Source organism: Balaenoptera musculus, chromosome 18 (genome assembly GCF_009873245.2).
Source record: "Balaenoptera musculus isolate JJ_BM4_2016_0621 chromosome 18, mBalMus1.pri.v3, whole genome shotgun sequence".
Taxonomy (NCBI): Eukaryota; Metazoa; Chordata; class Mammalia; order Artiodactyla; family Balaenopteridae; genus Balaenoptera; species Balaenoptera musculus.
In genome coordinates, this window is record NC_045802.1 from 33,337,404 (window position 1) to 33,362,315 (window position 24,912).

The 24,912-nt window shown below is 36.0% G+C and overlaps 1 protein-coding gene across 2 annotated transcripts in view; it reads right to left on the reverse strand.

Annotated features, from left to right (window-relative positions):
• DIAPH3 (diaphanous related formin 3) overlaps nt 1-24,912 on the reverse strand; it is a 563,950-nt gene that overhangs the window by 466,253 nt on the left and 72,785 nt on the right. For both annotated transcript variants that reach the window (XM_036831862.1, XM_036831861.1), the window contains one exon: nt 10,627-10,731. In XM_036831862.1, coding sequence (XP_036687757.1) covers nt 10,627-10,731 — 105 coding nt within the window. The remainder of the gene's footprint in view (nt 1-10,626; nt 10,732-24,912) is intronic.

A 24,912-nucleotide genomic window follows, 5' to 3' on the forward strand; every position in this document is an offset into this window, starting at 1 on the left:
GAGTCCCAACACTGAGGTCAGGGCTCCCTTCCAGGACAGGACCCCACAATGTGGAGAAAGTGTTGAGAGTGAAATCAACACAGAGCTAAACATTCCTACTGACCACAAAAACATAACCATAATACATGGCAAACTGCAACTTACGATTTCAAAATGAACTAAGAGACATTTAAAAAATATATAAAACATGAAAAAAAATACCTAAAGCAGAATTAGAAAAACTCAGACAAGTGAGGTGAGAAAACTCAGGAAAAAGAATGGAAATAAATCACTTCAGAAATGAAGCCTGAACTAGAAGAAATATAAGAACAAAAAATAATAAATCATATTATAAGAGATTCAGAAATGAAATACAGAATTTTTTTTCAAAAAAAATCAAAAAGAAATGAATAAGGTAAAAGTATTTGGGAAAAAGTGGCATATTGAAGATATATAAAAATCCAACATACCGATAATAGGATCCATGAAGAAGAAAACCAAAGCAAGTACATAAGGAAAGGGTATCTGCATATTTTATAATCCCAAGTCAGACATATAAATAAAGAGAGCTAGTAATCTATAGGGAATGAAAATTAGTTATCTGCAGACCTTTTAAGAGCAATGCTGTCATGCTTTATGATAGAAAAATTTTTAAATTGTGGGACTTCCCTGGCGGTCCAGTGGTTAAGAATCTGTGCTTCCACTGCAGGGGGCATGTGTTCAATCCCTGGTCGGGGAACTAAGGTCCCACATGCCACGAGGCCAAAAATAAAAATAAAATTTAAAAAAAAAGAAAAAAATTGTAAATTTAAGATCTTGCAGGAAAAAAACATGTGAGCCAAAGATTTTATATCCAGTAAAACTGACTAAACAATAAAGGGCAAATACTGTTATCAACATGAAAAACTCAGGGAATACTGTTTCCATGACCTCTTCAGACAAATCTACTAAAGAACAAACTTCAGACAAACAAAATGACTAAGAGAAATATTAACAAAAGGACTGGTTGTGAGCATTAAAATATAGTTACTCACAGAATTAAAGACTAACTAGGGGTTAAATACAGTTAGTAAATGCTAAAGGAGTATAAAATGTAATGGCTATATGCTCCATGTAGATATAGTACAAGAAAAACAACAGCTGGAGATGTGGGCAGCACATGCGAAAGAAAAAAATTTTAAATACATACACATAAATACATACGCATACTTTTTTCCTTTGCTCTCTCTCCACTGAAAAGGCCTACAAACAGTGATTAACCCACTAGCAATAAGTATCCTTGACCCCCAGATTGTTCTTGAAATATCATTTCCCACTAAAAGAAATGACAGATTCCAGGTCTAGTGTGGGAAAAGAGGGGAGTCTGCAGTAATCTTACCTTACCAGATAGAAATGTAAAATAACAGGGCCATGCCAACCAAAATGACTAGAAGCCAACTGGACAAGGTCCCACTGGTTGAAGATGGGACAATTTAAGCTTCACTAAGAATAATAACATTAAAAATAATATACCACCTTTAGAGGATGATAGGGAACCAATTCAATATCTTGAAAACTGGCAAATAAAAGAATCAAGCATTTATCCTAAATTTCCTATATCATAAGGTAATCAGTATTTGAGAGAAAATGTCTCTTTATAAATATATTCCAACTAATAAATGAAAATAAAATTACAGAATTTTAATGATAAACTGGACATGAAGTACTCCCTAATACAGAACATACCTCCTACAGTCTTACCAAAGGGATCAAACCTGAGTCTGATCAAGCCTCTGGATCTAGCTGCCACTTTGCAGGAAATACAAAGGAAAGAGAAACATGTTAACTTTACCACTAGTATGCAATCGGCAAAATACAGACTGCCTTAGATAAAATAAAGGGAACTTGAAGATTAAAAAAAGTTAAAGATATTCCAATTTTAAAATATAAGCAACAATAAACTATGGTGTCTGGTGGTATAATTTTGGGAGATAAAATTAAAGAAAGTCAAGGAAGTAGTTCCTATAGAAGTCAAGGTAGTGATTTAGGAAAAAAGCAAGATTTGAGACAGGGTAGATGGAGGGCTTTCTAAGGTGCCTGACAAGGTTCTTTTTATTGATCTGGGTGGTGTTCTTATGATAACTTATTAAGCTACATATTTATTTGTTGGTGTTTTCTATAACTGTGTTTTATTTTATAAATCAAAAGTTAAAAAAATCAGAAACCCTGGTTTCTAGTCCTAGCTACTAACTGGGGGCTGTCGCACACTTCATTTGCAAAATGTAGAGATGCTCTAAGATAATTCCAGACGTAATGTAAATAAAAAACCACCTCAGTAACTACAAAAATCTCTACTAAATGAAAGAGTATAACAAAGCCATCCTTAACAAAAAAAAGGGGGGCAGAATATGATTTTTAACTCACCAAAACAATGCAATACAGCTTTCCCAAAGGCTACCAAAGGAAAAAAAAAAGAGAAAAATCTAGCGTAACAGTAATAATATACAAGGAGTAGATAAAACCTAAGATTGTCTGAATTTTCTTTCAGACAATTTTATTTTCATACCTCAAAGAATCCCAAGGGCAGAGTTCCCAGTTTATGTAACCTACCCTGGAAAACTTCTGACAGTAAAAGAATTTGAAATAATTTTTACATTGAGGGTAAGAAGCTATACCAACCACACTTATTTTCTTGAGGGTGGGGAGAAACCATTATATTGTACCAGTTAGGAAATGGTAGTAAATCAGGGAAGCATGAAATTAGGTATGAATGCCTTTTGTATATCAAGATGATTAACCCATTATGGATTTTTAAAGTATGTATAGAATTTATTCTCTTTAGGAATAAGTAAGAACTGAAAGGATGTCTTTCAAGTACAAACCAAAATAAAGAGGGGTTTAAGTTTACTGCCACCTTTGAAGCTTTAAAACCAGACACACTCTTCTCCTCCTTGCTCATACCTGTTCTACTGGGCATCCTTTTCCAAAAAAGACCAAGTTCTTCCATCTGTTACAGTAGATAACCTTCCCCCCTTTGATGACTTTTACAAGAGGCCAAGGGTCGGAGAATTTCTTCATAGCTACAGTATGCCCTTTGAACATTCATTTTGACGTTATGCATGTGCAAACTAGCGTGGAACCCACAATGGCTTGATAATAGTTTTATGAGTCATGTTCACCATGTTCAGCCTTTCAATCCTATTAAATTCTAGTCTTTGGCTGAATTAACGTTACACTAAAAGACTCTCATCTTGTCCAGCCCAGTAGTTCTCATCCTTGACTGTACCCTAGAAACACTGAGAGAACATTACTAAATACTGATGCCTGGGGCCCACCTGACTTAATTGTAAATGACAGGACCCAGATATCAAGATTTTTAAAGCTCCCAGATGATTCTAATGGATATCAAGGTTGAGCGCCACTGTACCTGGCAACTTTTTTTCCTATTTCTTCAATTACCTAATAGAAGAAATTTTCACATATTGAGGTATGGGGACATTATTCTGGCTTATACATGAGTTAATTTGTATTCTATGCTGACTAAAACAGCCTGTTTGTGGCCTATCAAACATACACTGTACATCTGCTTTAATCATTAAAGAAAAGTGTGCACTGACCAGGAGTAAAGAATGTCCATGTTAAAAATAAAGATTAAATGCCTCCCTTCCTGGGAGGCCAATGCTGATACTCCTTAAATGATAAGACTCCCTTCCCAGATGCCAAGACCATACTGTGTACATGCTGATCTGTGTTTTGGGTATTTTTTTGAAACCCTGAAGGAATGTATCCCTGACTTGTTTAATGTTCTTTGTTCTGACAAGATATAAAACTGTGCTGAAAACCGTGCTTCTCCGGAGCAGTTCCTCAGAGTTATCTGAGAGGCTGTCTCCCAAGCTATAGTCTTCAGTTTGGCTCAAATAAAACTCTTTTCTATTCCCATTATAGATCATTTATTGATTATTTGCATTGACATACCTTTTCCCTTCATTCACTGAAAAACAATTGCACATAATACATAGCATTTTTCTCAATTTTTCACTTATTCCTTCAGAACTGTTCCTTCTTTCAAAAGGTTCATTCCATATGGATATTTGCTCTTCACTTTCATCTCCATTATAATCACATGCCTCTTCTTTCTGGCACTTTCAAAGTTTTCACTACTTTTGCAGTTATCAGACATAAGCTTAATTATATTCATTAAAGTCTAAAAAGTAAGCATGAACATAGAAAAATATCTTAGATCAAGAAACAACTCAATAACCAAGATGAAAACAACCTCAGATGACCTCTAATGCCACAACTGGTATAAGCACCATTGGCCCTGTCAGGCTCTAAAATTCTAGTAAATTTTACTAGTAAATAACAATGTTTCTGTATCTGGCGAATCTTTTAAAAAGTGCTGTAATGAAAGAAAAGACGTCTTAACGAGCCATAAGATTTTTAAAAGACCAAAAATACACAATTCTAGTTTGAACCTAATATAATTTCATCCTATAAAAAAAAAAGAAAAGATGACTGTTTTCTTCATATTCATCTCCTGCCTAAACAAAAACACAATGCAGTAACAGCAGAAAACACTATACACCACTGGTGCTGCTCAGAACGACTTGTAAGAAAGCTGGATGAATCTGAGCTGTTAGAAGATAATTTTAATTGTACATAAATAAAACCTGTCCTATATAGGCACAAATAGAAATTAAAATGCCAGACAGATTAGGAAATACTCTTAAGAAGAAGTTGGATCATCGCCCTGAGGTCTGAAATTTTCTCCTCGTCAGCAAGCAAGACCTGGAGACAAACAGGCAAAGTATTGTAAGGGTACTGATGATAAACAGGTAAGTGTCTAATACTGAGTACCAGCCACTTTTACCAAACTTTTGTGTGGCAGGGATGCTTTGATCAAATCCCTAACCTGAAATGTAAGCCAAAAAATAACCCGTGTTTATTTTACCAAGAATGTATCACTATTTATGGTTCATCTAAGTTTCTAGTGGTTAAAATATAAGCTTTTTAAATAACAACGATGACAAAAAATAGAGGAAATAAAACAAGGACAACAACAACTTGATTTACCTGTATCTGACAATGTTTCCAAAATTTACATATGAAACTAAAATCTAAAACATAAAATACACACTGAAAGTTATGAAAACACCCTCAATCAAGTCTAGATTTTCTACTTGGAGAAAACGTTCATACATACAAATGAACACACAACTAATATTTTCTCAAAACACAGTTCCCTTCTGATCAAAATATGCCTAGAAGGCTGATACTGCAGAAAACTCTGTCCTCCATGTTTGAGAACACCATGACCTACTGAGCTAGAACAAGTGATAATACCTTTCAAAATACTTTTGAACACTACATATACACACCGCTATACATACACATACGTGAAAGTCTATAATCCTGCGCTTACGAACTCAATTTACACTCAGTCATTTCATCATGCTTTTTGAGAAACTTTTGTTACAATCTTTCTATGTGCCTTTTAAAATTATGTTCTATAATACTTGTTATTTAACTTTATTTTTTATCAAAGAAGACTAAGCAAGAACTACAGAAATACTTCAGAAAGGATTCAAGGAGTAAAGCTAAACGCCATCCAAACTTTTCTAACAAATGCCTCGGAGGAGCCCCTGCAGTCACTTGACTGCAGTCTAGATTGACTAGGAAAGAAAAAAATTAGAAACAAAGTCAAAGGAAGCTAGTAAACTTCCAGGAGCACTTATAAAAGAGGATTTCTGCTTCATTCCCTGAAAAAAGAAATCAGAAAGGAAAAAACTAAATACAAATAGGGAATAAAGGATGGATGTTATAATTATGCACCTTAGAAATGAGATTAGGCCCTTTTTATTTCATGTCAGCCCACCTAAAATGAGCTTGTTACTTGCAGCTGGGATACAGTTTCCAATGACATATTGGGGGGCGGCGGGGGATGTCAAGGAGCCTGTAAGAACTTTGGATTCCAACCTAGTGCAATCCTCAGGAACTAGAAGTATACATTTTGAAGAGAGATTTTTAAAGCATTATATCCACACCTAATGGTACAGCCAAAAAAGACCATGTGCTGATAGGTCGTAGTTGTACTGGTTGTAGTCTGTATAGAAGTAAACTGCCTGGACAGTGTCATCATCTCAATATATAAAAATAAATTAGGAAAAAAAGAAAAAGAAGATGAATGGTTCTTAGAGACATAATCGTTCTTAAAGACATCATAAAGGTGTTATACTACACAGCATAAAACAAAATGTCCCTCAAAACTCTTTAAATGTCTCTCTCTCTCTCCCCCTGAAACTCCACCTCCCCACAGAGGACCAGACATCTTTCTGGTTCTCCTGTCCTATCGCTCAAACACGCCTGGCTGATTCTCCTCTTCCTCCTTTCACTTTCTGGGATATAGGTTTTGGCCTCTCTAAGTTGTTTCTAGTTTTGAATTGCCATGCATCACCCTGAAAAAGCCTAAAAGTGGAACAGCAAATTCTTTCTTCTCAACAAATAGAAAAGAGATTTTATTTTTACTAATCCTTTGCAATGGGTTGGGGTGGGAGCAGGGGGATGTAGGCAACTCATTGATCTAAATCCTACTCTCTACAGCTATCCTCTTTAACACATTCTTTAGTTGCATATAAATTAATCCATGGTTTTCTGTTAACCCTGTCATGGGAGACTTCCATATTACCCAGACAAAATACACCCAGAAAATAAACACAACATATACACTGATGTCACAGATAAAGGGTATGATATACCTAAACAAAAAAGAAATAAGAAAAGGAAAACTTGGTGAAGGCAGCAACTCTATTAGGATATATCTCCCAAGTCTGGTTGGTTCCACTCAAAGCACAAGAATCTTGACTACAAAAATCATAACTTAATATCTGAAGGGGGCTTTAAAAAATGTTTAAGGAAAAAAAGGATTAAAAATAATTGAACCACACATAATAAAAGAGAATTATACTCACAGTTGGGTTAAGCATAATTAAATACATTTATATGGTAGATTTGTATTTTAAATTCTAGCTCACTTCCATTTAGAAAATAGGAAAATTCTTTGGCAACTGTGGTTTAAGAGATCCTCTCTTGTTCTAGAATTTTCTTCATCCTACCTTGTTCAGGAACTGTGGGTTCTCTTCCATTTGGACTATCGTGTCACATCCTACTTATAAGGTCCTTACCACTAATTGCAGAATAGTCTTACCCTCCAGCAAGTAATCGTACATAGGTAAAATCTGTATCGTTCTGTTTTGAAAGAAGTTTTCTCCAAAAAACTTGCTGCTAAGCACAAGTCATTTACCAAGGGATGGGCACCTGGCCTTGTAGTGCCTCCCCATCTATGCTCTGAGTATACTGGGTGAGGGGAAGATCTTGTAAGATACTCCTTTGGATGGAAAGAGAAATTTCCATAGTGAATTAAAGAGATAGCCCACATAGGCCAAAGTGTATCTGGATGGTCTATCAGGATGTTTACAGCAGCAAAGCAAAAACCCAGCTGAAAGCAGCTTCAATAAGAACTGGCATCACCTCACATAATAGAAGAGTTTGGAGGCAGGACTGCACTGGGCCAGAGCAGCAGCTCCATGACGTCAGGCGTCAAGCACCCCACACACCCTCACAGCCACGACAAGTAGCAGGGAAAGGCAGCTTTCCTGCTCTGGACCCTTTTATGAGGGAGAGAAACCTTTCTCAGAAGCCCCCACCAGACCTGGCCATCAGACTGTACTGGCCAAACCTGGATCACATACCCACGCCCTAGGAACTTAGAAACACGTCTATCTGGCATTTTTAGCCTCAAATATAATATTTGCTTAGTAAATTTTAATAATCTTTCCTAACTGAAGAAATTCAGTCTTACTATTTGGCCACCTAAACTGAAACCTACTAAGATCTTGGAAACAACCTAGTTTGATCAATGGTTTTTATTGTTTTTTTGTTTTTTCCTATTTTAAAACCAAGCTGATCTACTTTAGGGCTAGTTTGAGTGTTAACATTTCAAAAGCGTTTTCAAAAAATCAACTGTAGGCATCAATACTATTTTCCAAAAAATAATATTAATGCTTACCCACAAAAAAGAATCTCAAAGCAAATTCTAAGGCTAAAATGTTAACATCTGACAAAGTCCCCACATCCTCCCTAGAACAACCTATCTAGGAGCTTTGTTTTTCTCAGAGAAACTTTTTCAGTACTCATTAACCTAAATATACTGGCGTAACAAAGTCCATATCCTAGAGTTAATAAAATGTGTTTTTACTTCCAGAGCAAAAATAGATGACTGGTCAGCTTGAACCTTCTACAATGTTAACCATTTGCTGAATTATTCAGAACCCTCCTAGGAAAAGCCAGAACTCTCCACACACCAATTAAATGCTTTAATCATACTTTAGATAACTAATCTATTTCAATCCTGATAATCTAATTACTTAATTCTGGTAAATAAATTCCAGCCCAAGTCCAAAATAATTAGAGGATTAAACTTTAAAATCAGTGAATGTAAGCTGAAACAGATCCACTGTGAAGAAGTTCAAAATGGTTTATTCTATTAAAAAGTCTGTTTATCTGAAATCCCAGAATTAAACTGCACTATTATGCTAGGGTTTTCTATACCAGTTCCAACTAATATATTATCTCTTGTAATTATATTAAGTGGATTCATGCTTGTTGGATTTTAAATTCCCTAACAGGAGACTCTGCCCTGATGACTCTACATAAAACAGGTACACCATCTCCACTCCCCCTGCATTTTTTTCCCCACATCACATTTCACCTCCCATTACATGTGTTCGTGTGTTTCTGTCATTTGTGTCTCATTGCTCCATAGGATACAATGACGCACTATCTTGGTGCTCAATCGCCAGGGCCTTAAATACAGACACTTTTATTAAGTGCCTGACACACAGATGCTTAATAAATGTGTTGAGTGAACAAATGAACTTCTAGAAATGTAGACTCACTAATAAGAAATTTGTATTTTTACTGAGGTACATTTACTTATATTTTTAATTGTGGTGTAACGATTTCAACAGTAAGAATTTCGACAGTAAATCACAAAGAAAAATAAAAAACAAACAATTGCTACTACAACCACTGCTACCACAAGAGGCAGCCACCAGTTAAAAATCTGTTACGGGGGCTTCCCTGGTGGCACAGAGGTTGAGGGTCTACCTGCCAATGCAGGGGACACGGGTTCGAGCCCTGGTCTGGGAAGATCCCACATGCCGGAGAGCAACTAGGCCCGTGAGCCACAACTACTGAGCCTGCACGTCTGGAGCTTGTGCTCCGCAACAAGAGAGGCCGCGACAGTGAGAGGCCCAAGCACCGCGATGAAGAGTCGCCCCCACTTGCCGCAACTAGAGAAAGCCCTCGCACAGAAACAAAGACCCAACACAGCCAAAAATAAATATAAATAAATAAAAATTTTTTTTAAAAATCTGTTAAGTTCTAATCACAGAATAAACAATTTAATTCTAACAACAAGCCTATGGTGTAGGTATTAGCCCCATCTTATGGACGAGGGGATTGAGGATCAGAAAGATAAAATAAGATGTCCAAGACCAAACAGAGGATAGTCAATCCAAATCACGGAGCTCTGACTCCTAAATCCCCACTGTTAATTTGTGATGGCCAAGTACCATCAAGGGACAAAAGCAATTTACATCTCAATGGCAAGATACAGAGCCCATAGAAAGAACTGGGAAAAGCACAGTACTCAGTGAATTCTACATCTGAACATCAGGCAGCCAAAAAATGAGACACGTTTAAAAATTAAACATCACTTGAATCTTTCTTCCAAAAGAAATACCTCAGAATCACTGACTAGTCTAGTAGATAAATGGAGTTAAAGTATAAATAACTTATATTCTTGTAAGCTGGCCTTGGGTTAAAGTATCCAGTGAAAACTACAGTGTGTTTAGTTATTTTTCTCCAATCCAATTCTATTTTACATTCAACCAAAAGCATTTTCTACTGTCTTTCTACCGAGCCTTTTCTTCTTCATTAGCTTCCATTTTATATTTTTCATCCAATCCACTTAGTCACAATTTTTTTTATGACAACAAAGCTCATTTGTTGTTCCATGAAATAAATATAATTGATTCTGTGTGCCGGTCATGTTTCTCAGACATTTAGTTATTACTTCCACTCACATATTTCATGTTTCCCTAGAAAAGTGGCAGCCACGTGGATTCTTAATGCTCCTTTCAGTGTCTACATTTATAATTTGTTACAAGCTAATTTTATCCACAGGGAAACTCACATTAAAGATATGCCTCTAAGCCACTATTATGTATCCTGATTTAGGTATTTAGAGTAAAATCAGTCTCACTTTTCTACAATACAAGTATTATCCCAGTTTATAAGTGACATTAGAAATCAATACCCATCTTAATTCACTAACAAGGAGGGGTGTCCTAGAGTGAGTGGACCAAGCAACCACAGTGCTTCTTAACAGTGTGAGTGGCCAAAAGGCAAAAGCAGTTTAAAAGTTATAAGGTAAGAAATACTTTCAAATTAAACAAACTTATTATAATACTTGTACCTTTAATTATACATACAAAAGCTCTATGATTACAGTTGCCCGCAAACTTAGGCACTTCATTAGACAAATGTATTGTTTTCCATACCACAACATGCTTCAGCAGTACTTCTCAACTTGACAGTTTTACTTACTGTCTTGGAAGCAGTATTAATGTACTGCATCACCATTTCTTTTTTGGTACTGAAGTCCTTTTCCCGCAATGGTGCCTTTTTATCTTCATTTAAATTCATATCTTCCTGGAAAACACAATTAAAAAGCCTCGTTTTAGAATCTAAGTAGAGCAACAATTCTACATACACAATGAACAGAAAATCAATAATTTGTGACTAAAGCAGCATTAACTGTTTTGGAATGATTTACATGTAGCTCTGCCAGGAGAAAAAAGAGAAAGGACCTGGAGACACAGAGAACAGAGTATTCTAGATCATTTTAGCAGGTAAAACACTTACCAGAAAAACTTTTTAAATTCACAGCAGGCTAGTAAAATTACATTCACATCACTATAGATAATTAGACGAGAAGATTTCTGCCTTCCATAAGCTTATTAGGATTCACAATTTATATATAATTGTGAAATGTATATATTACATATAAAAATATACTTATCTATATAAATTATAAATATTATATATTATATGTAATATATAATATTTATAATTTATATAGACAAATATATTTTAAAATATAAACATATTTTTACAACAGCTGTACCTGAAGCCATCTTGCACCATTCTGAAAGCGCTGCTCCATATATCATAAGAATTAAAAGGTAAATAAGCCAATCCCTTTCCAGATTCTGATAAGCTACAAGCACATACCAAATACCTAATACTGATCCTAGCAAAAGGTGAAGCATCCTACAGTTTTAACTGTCTCTTCTCCACCCCTATCGAAAATATTCATTAATTAATTTATTGCATGTTCTAAATCACATAAAAGTGGCACTCATAAAAAGAAGTACCACCTAAAATCCTAACATTTCTCAACAGCACCAATCAAAATAAAGGTTTAAGTAAGCTAGATCTTGCTACAGGCCTAATTCTGACTAAAAATACAAGTCAAGAATATCCACATAAAGATATGAATTGCGACCAGAATCTATCAGCTCAGCTGACAAAGGAAGGGAGGCTGAGGTAAGACAGAAGTGGCTGAAGGAGAGGGCAGCTCAACTGGACTTCCTCCTGATCTTAGCCTTGGGTCATCTGTGTGCAATGTAGGACATCTTAATGTATATAAACTACATATCCACTCAGAAAAGTGCCCATAAAAATCAGGACTTTGGATCACCTAGGGAGCCCAGAAAGTTTAATTTCTTCTAAGTTTTACAAGGGTCCTACGATTCAGACACTGTAGTTTATGCCTTTAGCTGACTCAGTTTTTGGCTACCAAAACTTTGAAGCAATTAAAAGTCAAAATTCCCTTCATTTCACCTTGATATAAAACTTAAGATCTTAGAAGTTGTCCCATTTGACACTCCAGTAAAAGGTAGCAATTAGTAATGTCACTCTTGGCTACTCTGGTTAGAAATATCCTATTATGTGAATAATGGTTTATTTTGTTTCTTTTTTTTTTTTCTCTAAGCCAGTGATTTTCAATACACCTTAACACCACTTAGGAAGCATTCTAGAAATGTCTCGGGGCATTTTGGTTGTCATGGTGACTGAGGTGACGCTACCAGCATTTACAGGGGAAAGGTGTGCTAGACATTCTGCTACACATGAGCTAATCCTACACAATAAGAAACTGTCCTGCATCCCACAGAGAGATACACAGAGAGAACAAGAGAGGGAAAATCATAATTATCTACGCCTAGACTCTAATTCAACGAAATTAGATGTACAACAGAATATGTAAATTGTTACATATTTAGTACTTCATATATTATGTAACCTAATATACACTGAATTTTCCAAGAATCCAACTACTCTGTAAATTATAGTTACACTGTTTTTGTTTTAAGCTTTACCATCATTTGTGTTCCATTTCTGAAATTTAGGTATCCCAGGACAATCCTAGCAAAAGGGGAAGGACCTAGCTTACTTAAACCTTCACCTTTTGCTGCTTGTGGTATCTGAATCAACAGAACAGCACACCTACATCAACCTACATCGTAGCTGTTGTACCCACAGTGGCATGAGGCAAAGACTCCAGAATGTGACTTTATTGTGCCTTCTTGAGTAGTCGATGGGCAACTGTTTACACTGAAATACATACTGTTTTATTATATAGTACAGTAAGGCATTATATGTTGATTTTTTTTAAATTATGAGTGGAGACAGCTTATATAATCTATAAAGAATTTAACTAAGAAAAAGTAATGAGGAAGTTAAGGAGCAATTGTTATAAAAGTTGTGTGTGGGGGGCACCTAAGAGCACTGAGAACATCTGTTTTAAATTATTCACTGTATTTTTTATTTTCTGTCTAATGGCCAAATGTGACCCAGCCTCTTTAACCAGCAAATTAAAATACTTAATAGATATAGAAAACTAAAAAACAGAAAACCCATTAGCTGTGGCTGAAATCAAAATAAAATTTTAAGGTGGAGGGTTGTAAGAAAGAAAAGGCTACTGCTCTCTTTCTGCAAAGGCATCTTCAAGATGACATGAGCTTATACACAAAAGTTGTATGTTTGGAATTACGGAAGAAACCCAGAGTTCTCCCAACTTCTTTCCTCGGGCTTACCCCACCTCTCTTGTCTAAATATGACACTCCATAACAAAAGTTTGATGACAGTGCCTGCTTAAAAACAAGAGGAAACAAAGAAGAAATGACACTACAGAGAAGTTTGGAATCAACTACATAATCGCACAAACCTTCCAGGATCGCTCACTAGGTACGTAATTTCATCTAACAGATGGTCCTTCTCTTTACATCCAGAAGAAATGGCACTCGAAAGAGTAAGGAAAGTTCTGCCCTTTACAAAAGAGAAATAAGGGAGTGATGGAAAGAAAAAAAATATGTATGTATCTATGGAATAGGGTACAGGATTTTTAGAATAGATTTTGAATCTTTATCAGTGGAGAACAGGGCTAAAAAAGAAGAAAACTCTACAAGACACTGACACTGAACCTCTGAGGGTCACAGAGTCCTAGTGAAATGTATTGGAAGCTTCTTCCTAGAAAATGCACATCCATATTTTATGTTACAGTTCCAATTCAAGTTAAGCTGAACATCTTCCAAAGCTATCCAAGAACCTGGAGGTGGGAGGCAATGGGGGAGCCAAGTATCTCTATTTAATAAGCCCCTGCCATAAGGCAAAACCTTCAGCATGAGATTTTGAATATCACATAGTCTAAACTCCATGTATGTATTACACAACAGAAAATACAGGCCCATAGAAATGAAATGACTTTTCAGAGCTATCTGGTTGTTAGAAGCTTGAGAACTGAAGCCCACACACCCAGCCTAGTGCAGTTTCCAGATAACTGTAAAGGGTCTCTTGTGAGCAAGTCATCAGTTTTCACATTAGTGAGTTCACAGCTGGTGAGTATGATCATATCGCATTTCCGTTGTCTTAGGTCACGTTCCCTAGAGGCAGACCTGGGACAGGGATGCAGGTGCAGGTGATTAATGAGGGGGATGCTCTCAGGAAAAGGGGACTGAGACAGGGACATTCGAAAACGTGGCCTCAGCTGGATTCTCGCTTCAGCCTGAAATGCACAGCAGTAGATAGCACCTGGAGGGAGAGGCCAGCCTTGACACCACCCAAGTCAGTCAGCCATTAGCTGCAGGACCCCAGTTCCCTGAGGCCAAATCTCTGGATTAAGAGGGCAGCTGGGAACCACCAGGAGCCAACACTCACACCTGGGTACGCCCACAACCAGCCTGGTGAAGGGGGTCTTGGAGGGGCACCAACAGTGTCCACTACACCATTTGAAAATAACTTACTTTATATTATAATAAGGCTTCTTTCTAAGCAGAACTGAATAATACAGAAACCCACATTTATGGCCTACACAAGCAATATAAACCTCTGTGTGTTAACCAATTCTTCCATTCAAACATAGGTCAGGACATGTAGTACACTGTATAGATACAAAATGATACTGTAGCTACAGATTTTATAACAGCCCTGAAAAACAGTTTACTTCAATATATATCTATATATTGATATATATGTAACTCAATAAATACCTATAATAAATAAAATAATAAACAGGAAATACATAGAACACATAATTGTACAAGGCCTGAGGAATGATTTGAATGAGGCTAATATTTCAGTGGATATGAGATAAATATCTATTTCTTTAAATGGAAAAACCTTATCAGTTGGCTATTTAACTGAATATAGCTCATTTAAAAATATTTTTTGGGTAGTCATCAATCAAAACTTTAGTGTCTGTCAATCTGAAGAGGTTTTGTTGTGAAAGTTCTATTAATACCTTAGCAACGTACATTATGAATTAACTCACTTATAGCACTACCTTCATATACATGCTTAAACACAGTTTTTTGCCTGGGGAAATTGGGAGTTGCAGCATCAAAAAGTAATTTTCCTCTAGTTAATTACTTTCTAATTAAAAACTATACTTAAATTGAATCACTGTGCTACTTCACTATGTGAGTCTGACTGGCACTAGGGGCAGATTTCAGAAATACAGGGAAGAAATACTGAAGAAAAAAATTAAGGGGCATGCTAAAAAATAAGCAGGATTCTTGGATAGTGTCAAGGTCATGAGAGATGAGGAAGTACCACTGATCAGGAGATGAAAGAGACATGGCAAACCAAACATAAGATGTGATGCTGGGCTGGAACCTAGAACAGGAAAAGCACATGAGTGAGAAAACTGCTAAAACCTGAATAAAGTCTGTGGTTTGGTAACTACTGTACCAACATTAATTTCTTAGTATTAATAACTGCACTAAAGTTATATAAGATGCTGGCATTAGAGGAAGTTGGGTGAAGGGTATAAAAGAATTCTCTGTACTACTTTTGCAACTCTTCTGTAAGTCTAAGTTTATTTCAAAATAAAGTTTTTTAAAAACTAAATTAAAATATTCATAAAAATTCTGCTTTAAAAAATAATTTGAAAAGAACAAGAAAAATGGAACATCCTACATTCTTTAAAAACACAGTAGTTTTTTAAACCTCCACTAAATAAAAGTTTGTAGTGTACTGGCCACAATAAATACACACAAACTTGATGGAGGAGAGGGAAGTAAAGAAACCACTATCAAGACAAATCTGAGGCTACCGAGAGGAAGAGTTAAGACACAGGTAACAGAAGTCCATTCAAAACCTAAAGGTCAGGCATCCTTTGGAATTTTCCAAAACACAAAGTTCAAGTTGCTCACATGTCTTCCCATTTTCATTCCAAATCTGCTCTCTGAACCATCCTTCTCACTCATTCTCCCAGCAACACTTGCTACACCTTTTCACAAGGACCTGGTATTTCTATAATCTTAAATAACGGTTAAGTCTGAGCCAGGCACTGTGCTAAACACTTATAAGCACAATTTATTTAATACTCAGTAATAACCCTTTGAGGTATGTACTATCCTCTCTTTATTGGTGAGAGAACTGAAACTGAGGGAAATCCTGTAAGTTGGCCACAGTCCTGTAGCTTAGATTTGTCTCTCCATTCTTATTTCCATATTATTTATCTCCATTATCTAAAATCCCACTTCCTCTGGGGCTAATGCCATCTGACATGCTCGGCAGCCAACACCTTGTGTTGACTCCTCTGCCAGCCCATGGCTTCACACTCACAACCAGCAATCTTCATTTCCACTTTCCTCAGCCACGGTCTTCATGACCACACCTGGGCCTTTTCATTAGCTAAAAACTGTTCCACCTCTAGTATCATCATAATCTCCAAGATCCTTTTCTCTGACCTCAATCTTCTATCTTTTCACTTCTCCCACTCCCAAGCCACCTATTTTCTGACCTCAATAAAACCTCCAGTGTCATGACCCCCTCCATTTTCTCCCAATTAGGCTTTTATGGTCCATCACTTCCTACAACATTGATGGGAAATCCTAGTAGTCTCTCCTCACATTCCCTAGAGTACTCATTTCAAACTTGCCATGCTCCAGGAGCTATGAAACCATTGCTTCTACCTACCATTTTCGGTAAGCAAATTTTAATTTCCTCCATGAAAAGGAACCTATAATTCAATTTCCTGTTTCCTCTATTACCAATTTATTTGCACACTAATTTTTCTGTGCCAACTCTTGCCTCTGTCCAAAGATAATCCCATTCATTTATGCTCTGGATCCTCTTTCCTCTCACCTCCTAAAAGGGCACTGCACATCAATTACCCTGTTTTAATCCCGTTTCACTAAACTCTTCTCAGTTGGTTGGGTCTCAGTATATAAACATGTTAATCCTTAATGGATTAAAAATTAAAAGAAAAAAGCCTCCCCTCAACCCTAGCTCTCCTTTGTATATGCCATTCTTTTTCCGCCTTCACAGATAATTTTCTTTAATTTATTTATTTATTTCTGGCTGGGTTGGGTCTTCGTTTCTGTGCGAGGGCTTTCTTTAGTTGCAGCGAGCGGGGGCCACTCTTCATCGCGGTGCGCGGGCCTCTCAGTATCGCGGCCTCTCTTGTTGCGGAGCACAGGCTCCAGACACCCAGGCTCAGCAATTGTGGCTCACGGGCCCAGTTGCTCCGCGGCATGTGGGATCTTCCCAGACCAGGGCTCAAACCCGTGTCCCCTGCATTGGCAGGCAGACTCTCAACCACTGCGCCACCAGGGAAGCCCAAGCCAGCAGCTTTTAAGATGCTCCAAAGGATTTTTCCTATGTGTCAGATGGGGCCAGAAGTTCCCACAAACCAGGAAAATCCAAGTTTGCTACTATCTTTAGACACCTTGACTCCATCCTAGGCTGATAAAACACCAACACAAAAGAAATACCTTCTACATCTTCTCTGGCAAAACTGAGAGAGAAAAAAAAGATGTAATCTTAATACTCCTGCACATACATGCAATTAGTGAGCACCAAGGAGTAATCAAGCAGAGAATGGCAAACAGAGAGTGGACATTTTTTCAACTGAATTACAAACATTAGACTCACTATTTTCATTCATGGATGTGGATTTTACAAGACAGCATGTTCATTAAATTTACATACATCAAGTTGAGTGGGATAGTTAACGCCATGGAGAGTCAGACTAAATTTAAAATGATTGACTTATTTGGAGAATTAAGTGAATATACAAGCAGCAAATTGAAGATGGTCAGGTGTGAGGAAATTTACCCAGAGAGGAAAAACACTACAGACAGGCAGAAGCATGACTAGAGTTATAAAATCGATCCTGTAAAAACAGTACAATAACGGATCAAAACATTCATAAGGATCAATAAGCATAATATTAAAAGGTAAAAATTGGAAGCACAGCAATATCAAAACCAAACATTCTCATTAAGTCAACAGCTATCATCTCATTTCAGTAGTGTTCAATGCTTTGTTTCATGGGTTAAAGTCAAAATAATTGTTCTTGGTAGCAGTTTTGCTAATATTTTTTTTCACGACAGCCACAAATTGGTTCTACGTTTTAAGAGGTCCACAGTGATCCCCTAATTACTTCTCCTGAGACCTCAGAGCTCAACATCCTACAAGAGCAATTTTACCCATACTTCTTCTAAAAGTATAATTCTGTTCTTCACCACATTGGAATTCATCTTCCATATCACACAATGTCAAAAGGTCTTGCTGATGTTTATCCCTACTGAGGAATGTTCTTACTACCATGAGTGGTTTAGTGCCAAATAAAAACATCAAAGATTTCATGATCTCATTCCAGGTAATTATATACTCCCAAATAGTGCACATTAACTGAATCTCATGTAGTTCTGCAATTTAATATACTATATTCTTAGATTAGGCTTAAGTAAAATTAGAAAACCTGTAAAAGATAAATACAACCAAAACCCTGAAACTTGGAATTAACTTTATTACTACTTTATATTGAAGAGGCCCATAAATATGCTAAAGCTATAAAACAGCTTATCTTTCTTTGTCCATCATTTTTACTACATTCTTATATAAACCTTTATATAAGGTTTTATAACCTTTATATAATCCTTTCATTTTTTTACATAACTGTGATTATAAAGAGGTCAGATTTTTTGGTTTCACCAATAATGGGGTTGGATTCACTCTTCTATCCACAATGTCCTTACTTAATCCCAATTAAAATTAAAAGGAAATCAGACAGCTAGCTCATTAACAGGACAGCAGCCAGAAAATAGCATTTACCCAGAGATTGACAACAAACTCATAAACGTTGTTATTCAACCAAATATTCTAACTGGAGTTTATAGAAAGAGGGCAAACTATTTCAATTTGAAACCAAATTACAATTTAACCTAATGCCAGTATCAGGGAATAAACAAACATAGAAGAAACTTAAATATCACTTTTTTTCTCACATGCTATAAATTTTAGCAGAATAGACAAGAAATGAGATGAATATGCAGCATGCTGCACAACTCTACTTTGGAATATAATCTGGCTGAAACTGTTCAAGCTTATGCATAAGCACCTACAATCACAGGCAACTGTTATGTAATCCAGCAGAAAAGAACACTGCTACTTATAAAAAGGGTTTCATTCACTTACTTGCTTTTCAACTTTTCTAAACAAATGGCCATTTCTTCGTAAATTACATAAAGGATAAAATGGTTATTTCACAAAGCACAAAGGCTGACGTTTCTAGAGAAGAAAATAAGACTAAAAAAAAGCCTTCATCGTTTGGAAAGGCTGTACCTGCACACTTCCTAATTAGTGAAAGAGCAAGCTTAAACATTAACATAACCTTTATCCTTTTAAAACTCTCCTTTCTAACCATTTGACTGGTTCCACGAACTCCCACCAGGCAAAATCTAAGGCTCCTAAATCATTTATTTTCTCATTTATCTGGATCTAGAAGAAACAACGAGGCACTGACATTATCCCCCTGACAAACACAACCCATGAATCAAGTTGACAATAGCCTTACACTTCTACCCTCTCTTCCTCCTCCTCCCATTTGGATTATTATTTGGATTGCTTTTAAACAACCTCTCCCTGAATTTTTCAATTTCTACCTGAAGGAGAGGGAGATGGGTGACAACTAATAGATCAGAACAAAGCATTACCATAGAACCTCTCTCGTTTTATCTGGTCAACCCAAAATATACTTTTATAGTTTATAAGAAATAAAAAACACCCATGATACGGAAAAGTAGATTTGTAAAAAATGCTAATACTTGAAATAAACGAACTGCTAGTAACACCCATGATACAGAAAAGTAAATTTGTAAAAAACGCTAATACTTGAAATAAGCAAACTGCTAGTAGGAATCTATAGCAGTCAATTAGCACTTAAAGAACTAACACAAACGAGTTTTCCTTGGTGTTTCATTCAGACTCCTGGTGACCCTTAAGACATCACTTACACATCCAACACAATAGGTGTTCATTTGTCTGACTGAAGAAATAGCTATGCATAAATCTTTAACACCAACAATGAAAGCAGAAAAAAAGATTAAAAATGAAAAAAGAAAAATTATCTTTAGCGTGTACCCAGAGAGTGGCAACGTGGAATAAAGATAGCAATAAGAACCCTCCTCCCACCAACTGTACCAAAAAGTATCAAATTCAATTTTATCAGTTCACTTGAGCTCTTCTTTCTTCCTCTGGACCTTAGTTTCAAAGATATCTGAGTTGACTACAAAGCTAAGAACACAAAGACATCTCAGTATTTTACTCTATGTGTACTAATTTATACCTTTTCTTGCTTAGACATGGTATTCACCAAAGCAGAAGAAACAGACTAACTCATTCAACAATACATGAAGTATGCACTGTGAAGACACGAAGGGAACAAAGATGAATAAAGTTAAATGTTCATAGTCCAATAAAATAGAGTTCTTATGAAAAGATTAGAAAACTGATCTAATGACATAATAAATAAAAGAAAACAGAAATGTATCATACATAGCCACTCATTTAATCAGTAATGGAGGATATACTCAGTTTAAAGGATAAAAATTAGCAGAACTACAAGTCTACCTCATTGGAAGGCGAGTGTAGTGAAGGGCTAGCCAACTTAATTCAAATAACTGAAATGTAAAATGAAAAAAAGGCCTTTACCAAATACTTTAGGAACAGGAAAGAAAAAAAAAATTAACTCTTTTCTGGGGCTTTCTACTCCGTGCAATGAAAGGAAAAAGAAAGGAATAAGAACAGGAAAAGATACAAAAGTTAGTCACAGATATTCTGATTACATACATAGAAAAATATGAGGAACTCTACAAATAATAAAAACTGAGAGTTCAATAAGATTACTGAATACCAAAAGCAACACACAAATTAATAATCTTCGTAAAAATGTTAATTTTTTAAAAATACTAGTTACATTTTAGAAATAAACCAAGGATTAAAGCTCATAAAAGATGTACACGACCTCTAGGGAGAAAATTATAAACTTGTACAGTTCAGGAACAGAGAAAATCGAAATAAATAAACAGATAGATATAAGATATCCAATGTTCACAGAAAAATTTAATATTACAAAGGCATTTATCCTGTCTAAATCAATAAATTTATTGCAATTCCAATCAAGATCCCAACAGGGTTTATAATAAAACTTAACTAATTGATTGTAAAATTAATATAAAATCACAAAGGGGCCAAGAAGAGCCAGGACAATTTTGAAGTAGGGAAGGGGGTCCTACATATGAAGGCTTATTATACAGTTATATTAATTAAGACAATGGATATAAATGCAGAGCTAGACAAACAGACCAATGGACAAAATCAAACCTCAGAAACAAACCCACATATGAGCAATACCTTGATGTATAACAGTGGAGATATTACAAATGATGGACAAGAATGGCTATTCAATAAATGCTGCTAGAAAAACTAGTTATCCATGTAGGAAAAGTATTGGATCCAATCTCTCACGTCAGACATAAAGATATCATAATTCTAACAATTTTAGGAATATAGAAGAACAGATCTATGATGTCAGGATAGAGAAGGATTTCTTAAATAATACACTTATGACATATTTAAGACCGTTTAAAAATCAAAATGGAGCAACTATGGCTCAGGCATCCAAAATGGAGCCAGACCATTGTTGATGTGGTTTCAGATACATTCCTGCATCTCTAAGAACGTGAATTTTCTCTGAACTGTATCAAACTCAAGAACAGGACCAGCCATTTCAAAACAGTATCTCCTAGTATCTGCTAGCTGCACCCTTGTAGTTTTCTAACAGAGAAGAACAAACCTGACTCCATATTGTATCTATTCCTTTAGCTCTAACCTTTGTGCTCTGTTGCCTTGCTTAGTCATGCTGACTCTGCACCTTTGTAAAAGAAGTTGCCTATAGCCTAAAATATACATGATAGCCCATTCTTAAGGGTCTGCCTCCCAGGCTTGACCTCTAAGGTATAAAACTTTCATTCCTATAGAGATAAAAAGTTCCAGAACAGAAATAACATTTGTGTTGTTGAAGATTTACAGGAACATTGTGATCAGACCTAAGTGGACAGCTGCAAGAACAAGGGATTCCTGCACCAAGAAGTCTGCAACAACAAGCCACACCTCCACCTCTTTTAGTATAAAAGCCTGAATTCTAACTCGGGTAAGATGGTTCTTTGGGACCCTAGTCCACCATCTTCTAGGTCTGCTGGCTTTCTGAATAAAGTCACTATTCTTTGCCCCAACGTCTCAGTCTCTCCATTTATTGGCCTGTCATGCAAGGAGCAAGTTAGCAGCTTGGACTCCGTAGCAGTTTCAAAGTCCATCCCCTTTCACAGCTATGTAATCAGTTCAGACCCCAGCCAATCCCTGATTAACAAGCACCCTTACTTCTTTCCAACTCCAGTCCTAATTCTTGACAAACAACTTATGGAAATAACCTTGCAGTTTTTTGCCTTTATAACCCTCCCCCATTTTGTAGTCCAAAGGAACACAATTCAAATGGTCCTTGAATCTTTATCTCCTGGGCTGCAATCCTAACAAACCCTAAATAAACACCTGTTTATTCAATCAGGTCTCTGTTTCTGAAATTTTGATTAACAATACAAAAAGAAGAAACCATAAAAAGATTTACAAATCTGGCCACATTGATTTTTACATTTCTGTACTTTCATCCATCCTACCACCCCCAAAAGGAAGTAAAAAGACAAGACTCAGACTGGGACAAGATACTTACAACTCATATAAACTGACACGAGCATTAAGGATATGTGATGATTCTACAAATCAATAGGAAAAAGAAAAAAACCTCAATGGAAAAAACTGGCAAAAGATATGAACAAGAAATTCACAGAAGAGTAAACCAAAGGGCCAATAACTGTGTGAAGAAATGTTCAACCTCACTTATGATCAAAGAAAAAAAAAATTGTTTAAAGTATTAGGTAACCTGTTTATATCCAACAGACTTTCAAAACTTAAAAAGCCTTATTATACCAATGCAAACTCAGTGACATTCTACAAATTAATCAGGTGGAATCTTCAAGTGTCAAATTCATAAGATACAAGATTAAGGACCTCTTCTAGACTGAGGAGATTTTAAAACATGACAACTGAATACAACACACAGTTCTCAACAGGATTCTTTTGCTATAAAGAGCACTGCTGGTACTACTGGTAAAACTTAAGACTGTGAGGATTAGTTGACAGAAATTGATCAGTGTTAGCCTCCTGATGGTGGTGGTTATATTGTGGTTGAGTAGGAGGATGTCCTTTTTTGTAGACTAATACTAAAATATTAAGGTATTATGAGGCATTGAGTCAGCAACTTACCAGCAAGTAGTTCAGAAAAAAAGTTTTTTTCCTGTACATTTATCATTAAAGACACAGAAAACTTTTTTTTTAACATATAGGAATAAAACCAACAGATTCAGGGTATTGTTCACCTTTGGGAATTAAAGAAGAATGTGATTGAAAGGAGTACACAAAGTATTTCAATTAATTATCTATGTTCTATCCTTTTTTGTATACCTCACATACCCTATTTAAAAACACCACTGAACAAAAATAGATTCAACTTGATAGTACATCCTGAAAATTGTTTCAAAATTAACTTCTGAATTCCTTTTGTATTATCTATACTATGTTTCCCCACACTAAAAGCTAAAATATGTATTAAATAGTAGGTCATCTAAGATCTTAATGCCAATAAACACTTCAAACGCATGCTTAAGAGATAATGCTGATGGCATTTTATAAATGTGCTCCCTCCTACATTACAATACAGCCTAGTAAACATCTTCCCAAGAAAAGATTAGAGCATTACTATTCATACTTAAGTACTTCATGCAACTTTATTAGACCATTTCTTCCATGCTTACAAATGATGACAGGAAGTCCAGAAATTAAATAATTTTTGTCAGAGTAATTCTGTCATCACTGGCATTCATTTAATGCCTGTTGATGATCACATCTTGATAGATGATCTTTCTTGCAGCTTTCGTTCTCTCCACAGATAGTGAAAGTGAGAAAACAAAAAAAAGATATTAATGCGTGAAATCTCTCTTCCTATTCATTATTTTAACATTTTTGTATTATTTAGCAAACTGGCAATTAAAGCTAATTTCCACCTAAACACAGTACTGAAGGTGAAAAGAAATGTAAAGTCTTAGAAATCTTAAAAGTTAGAAAGATGCACCTAATTCAACAGGCAGTTATTTGGGATGATAAACCAGTTGGATGATGCTGCATGGATTTAATCTAGCAGAGACACATATCAAAATAATACATAAAGGCTCCCATCAAGCCTCTTAGATAACCTCAAGCACCAGAGGGCAGACAGGAGAAGCAAGAAAAACTACAATCCTGCAGCCTGTGGAACAAAAACCACATTCACAGAAAGATAGGCAAGATGAAAAGGCAGAGGGCTATATACCAGATGAAGGAACAAGATAAAACCCCAGAAAAACAACTAAATGAAGTGGAGATAGGCAACCTTCCAGAAAAAGAATTCAGAATAATGATAGTGAAGATGATCCAGGACCTCGGAATAAGAATGGAGGCAAAGATCGAGAAGATGCAAGAAATATTTAACAAAGACCTAGAAGAATTTAAGAACAAACAAACAGAGATGAACAATACAATAACTGAAATGAAAACTACATTAGAAGGAACCAATAGCAGAATAACTGAGGCAGAAGAACGGATAAGTAACCTGAAAGACAGAATGGTGGAGTTCACTGTTGTGGAACAGAATAAAGAAAAAAGAATGAAAAGAAATGAAGACAGCCTAAGAGACCTCTGGGACAACATTAAATGCAACAACATTCGCATTAGAGGGGTCCCAGAAGGAGGAGAGAGAAAGGACCAGAGAAAATATTTGAACAGATTATAGTCAAAAACTTCCCTAACATGGGAATGGAAATAGCCACCCAAGTCCAGGAAGCACAGAGTCCCATACAGGATAAACCCAAGGAGAAACACGCCGAGACACAT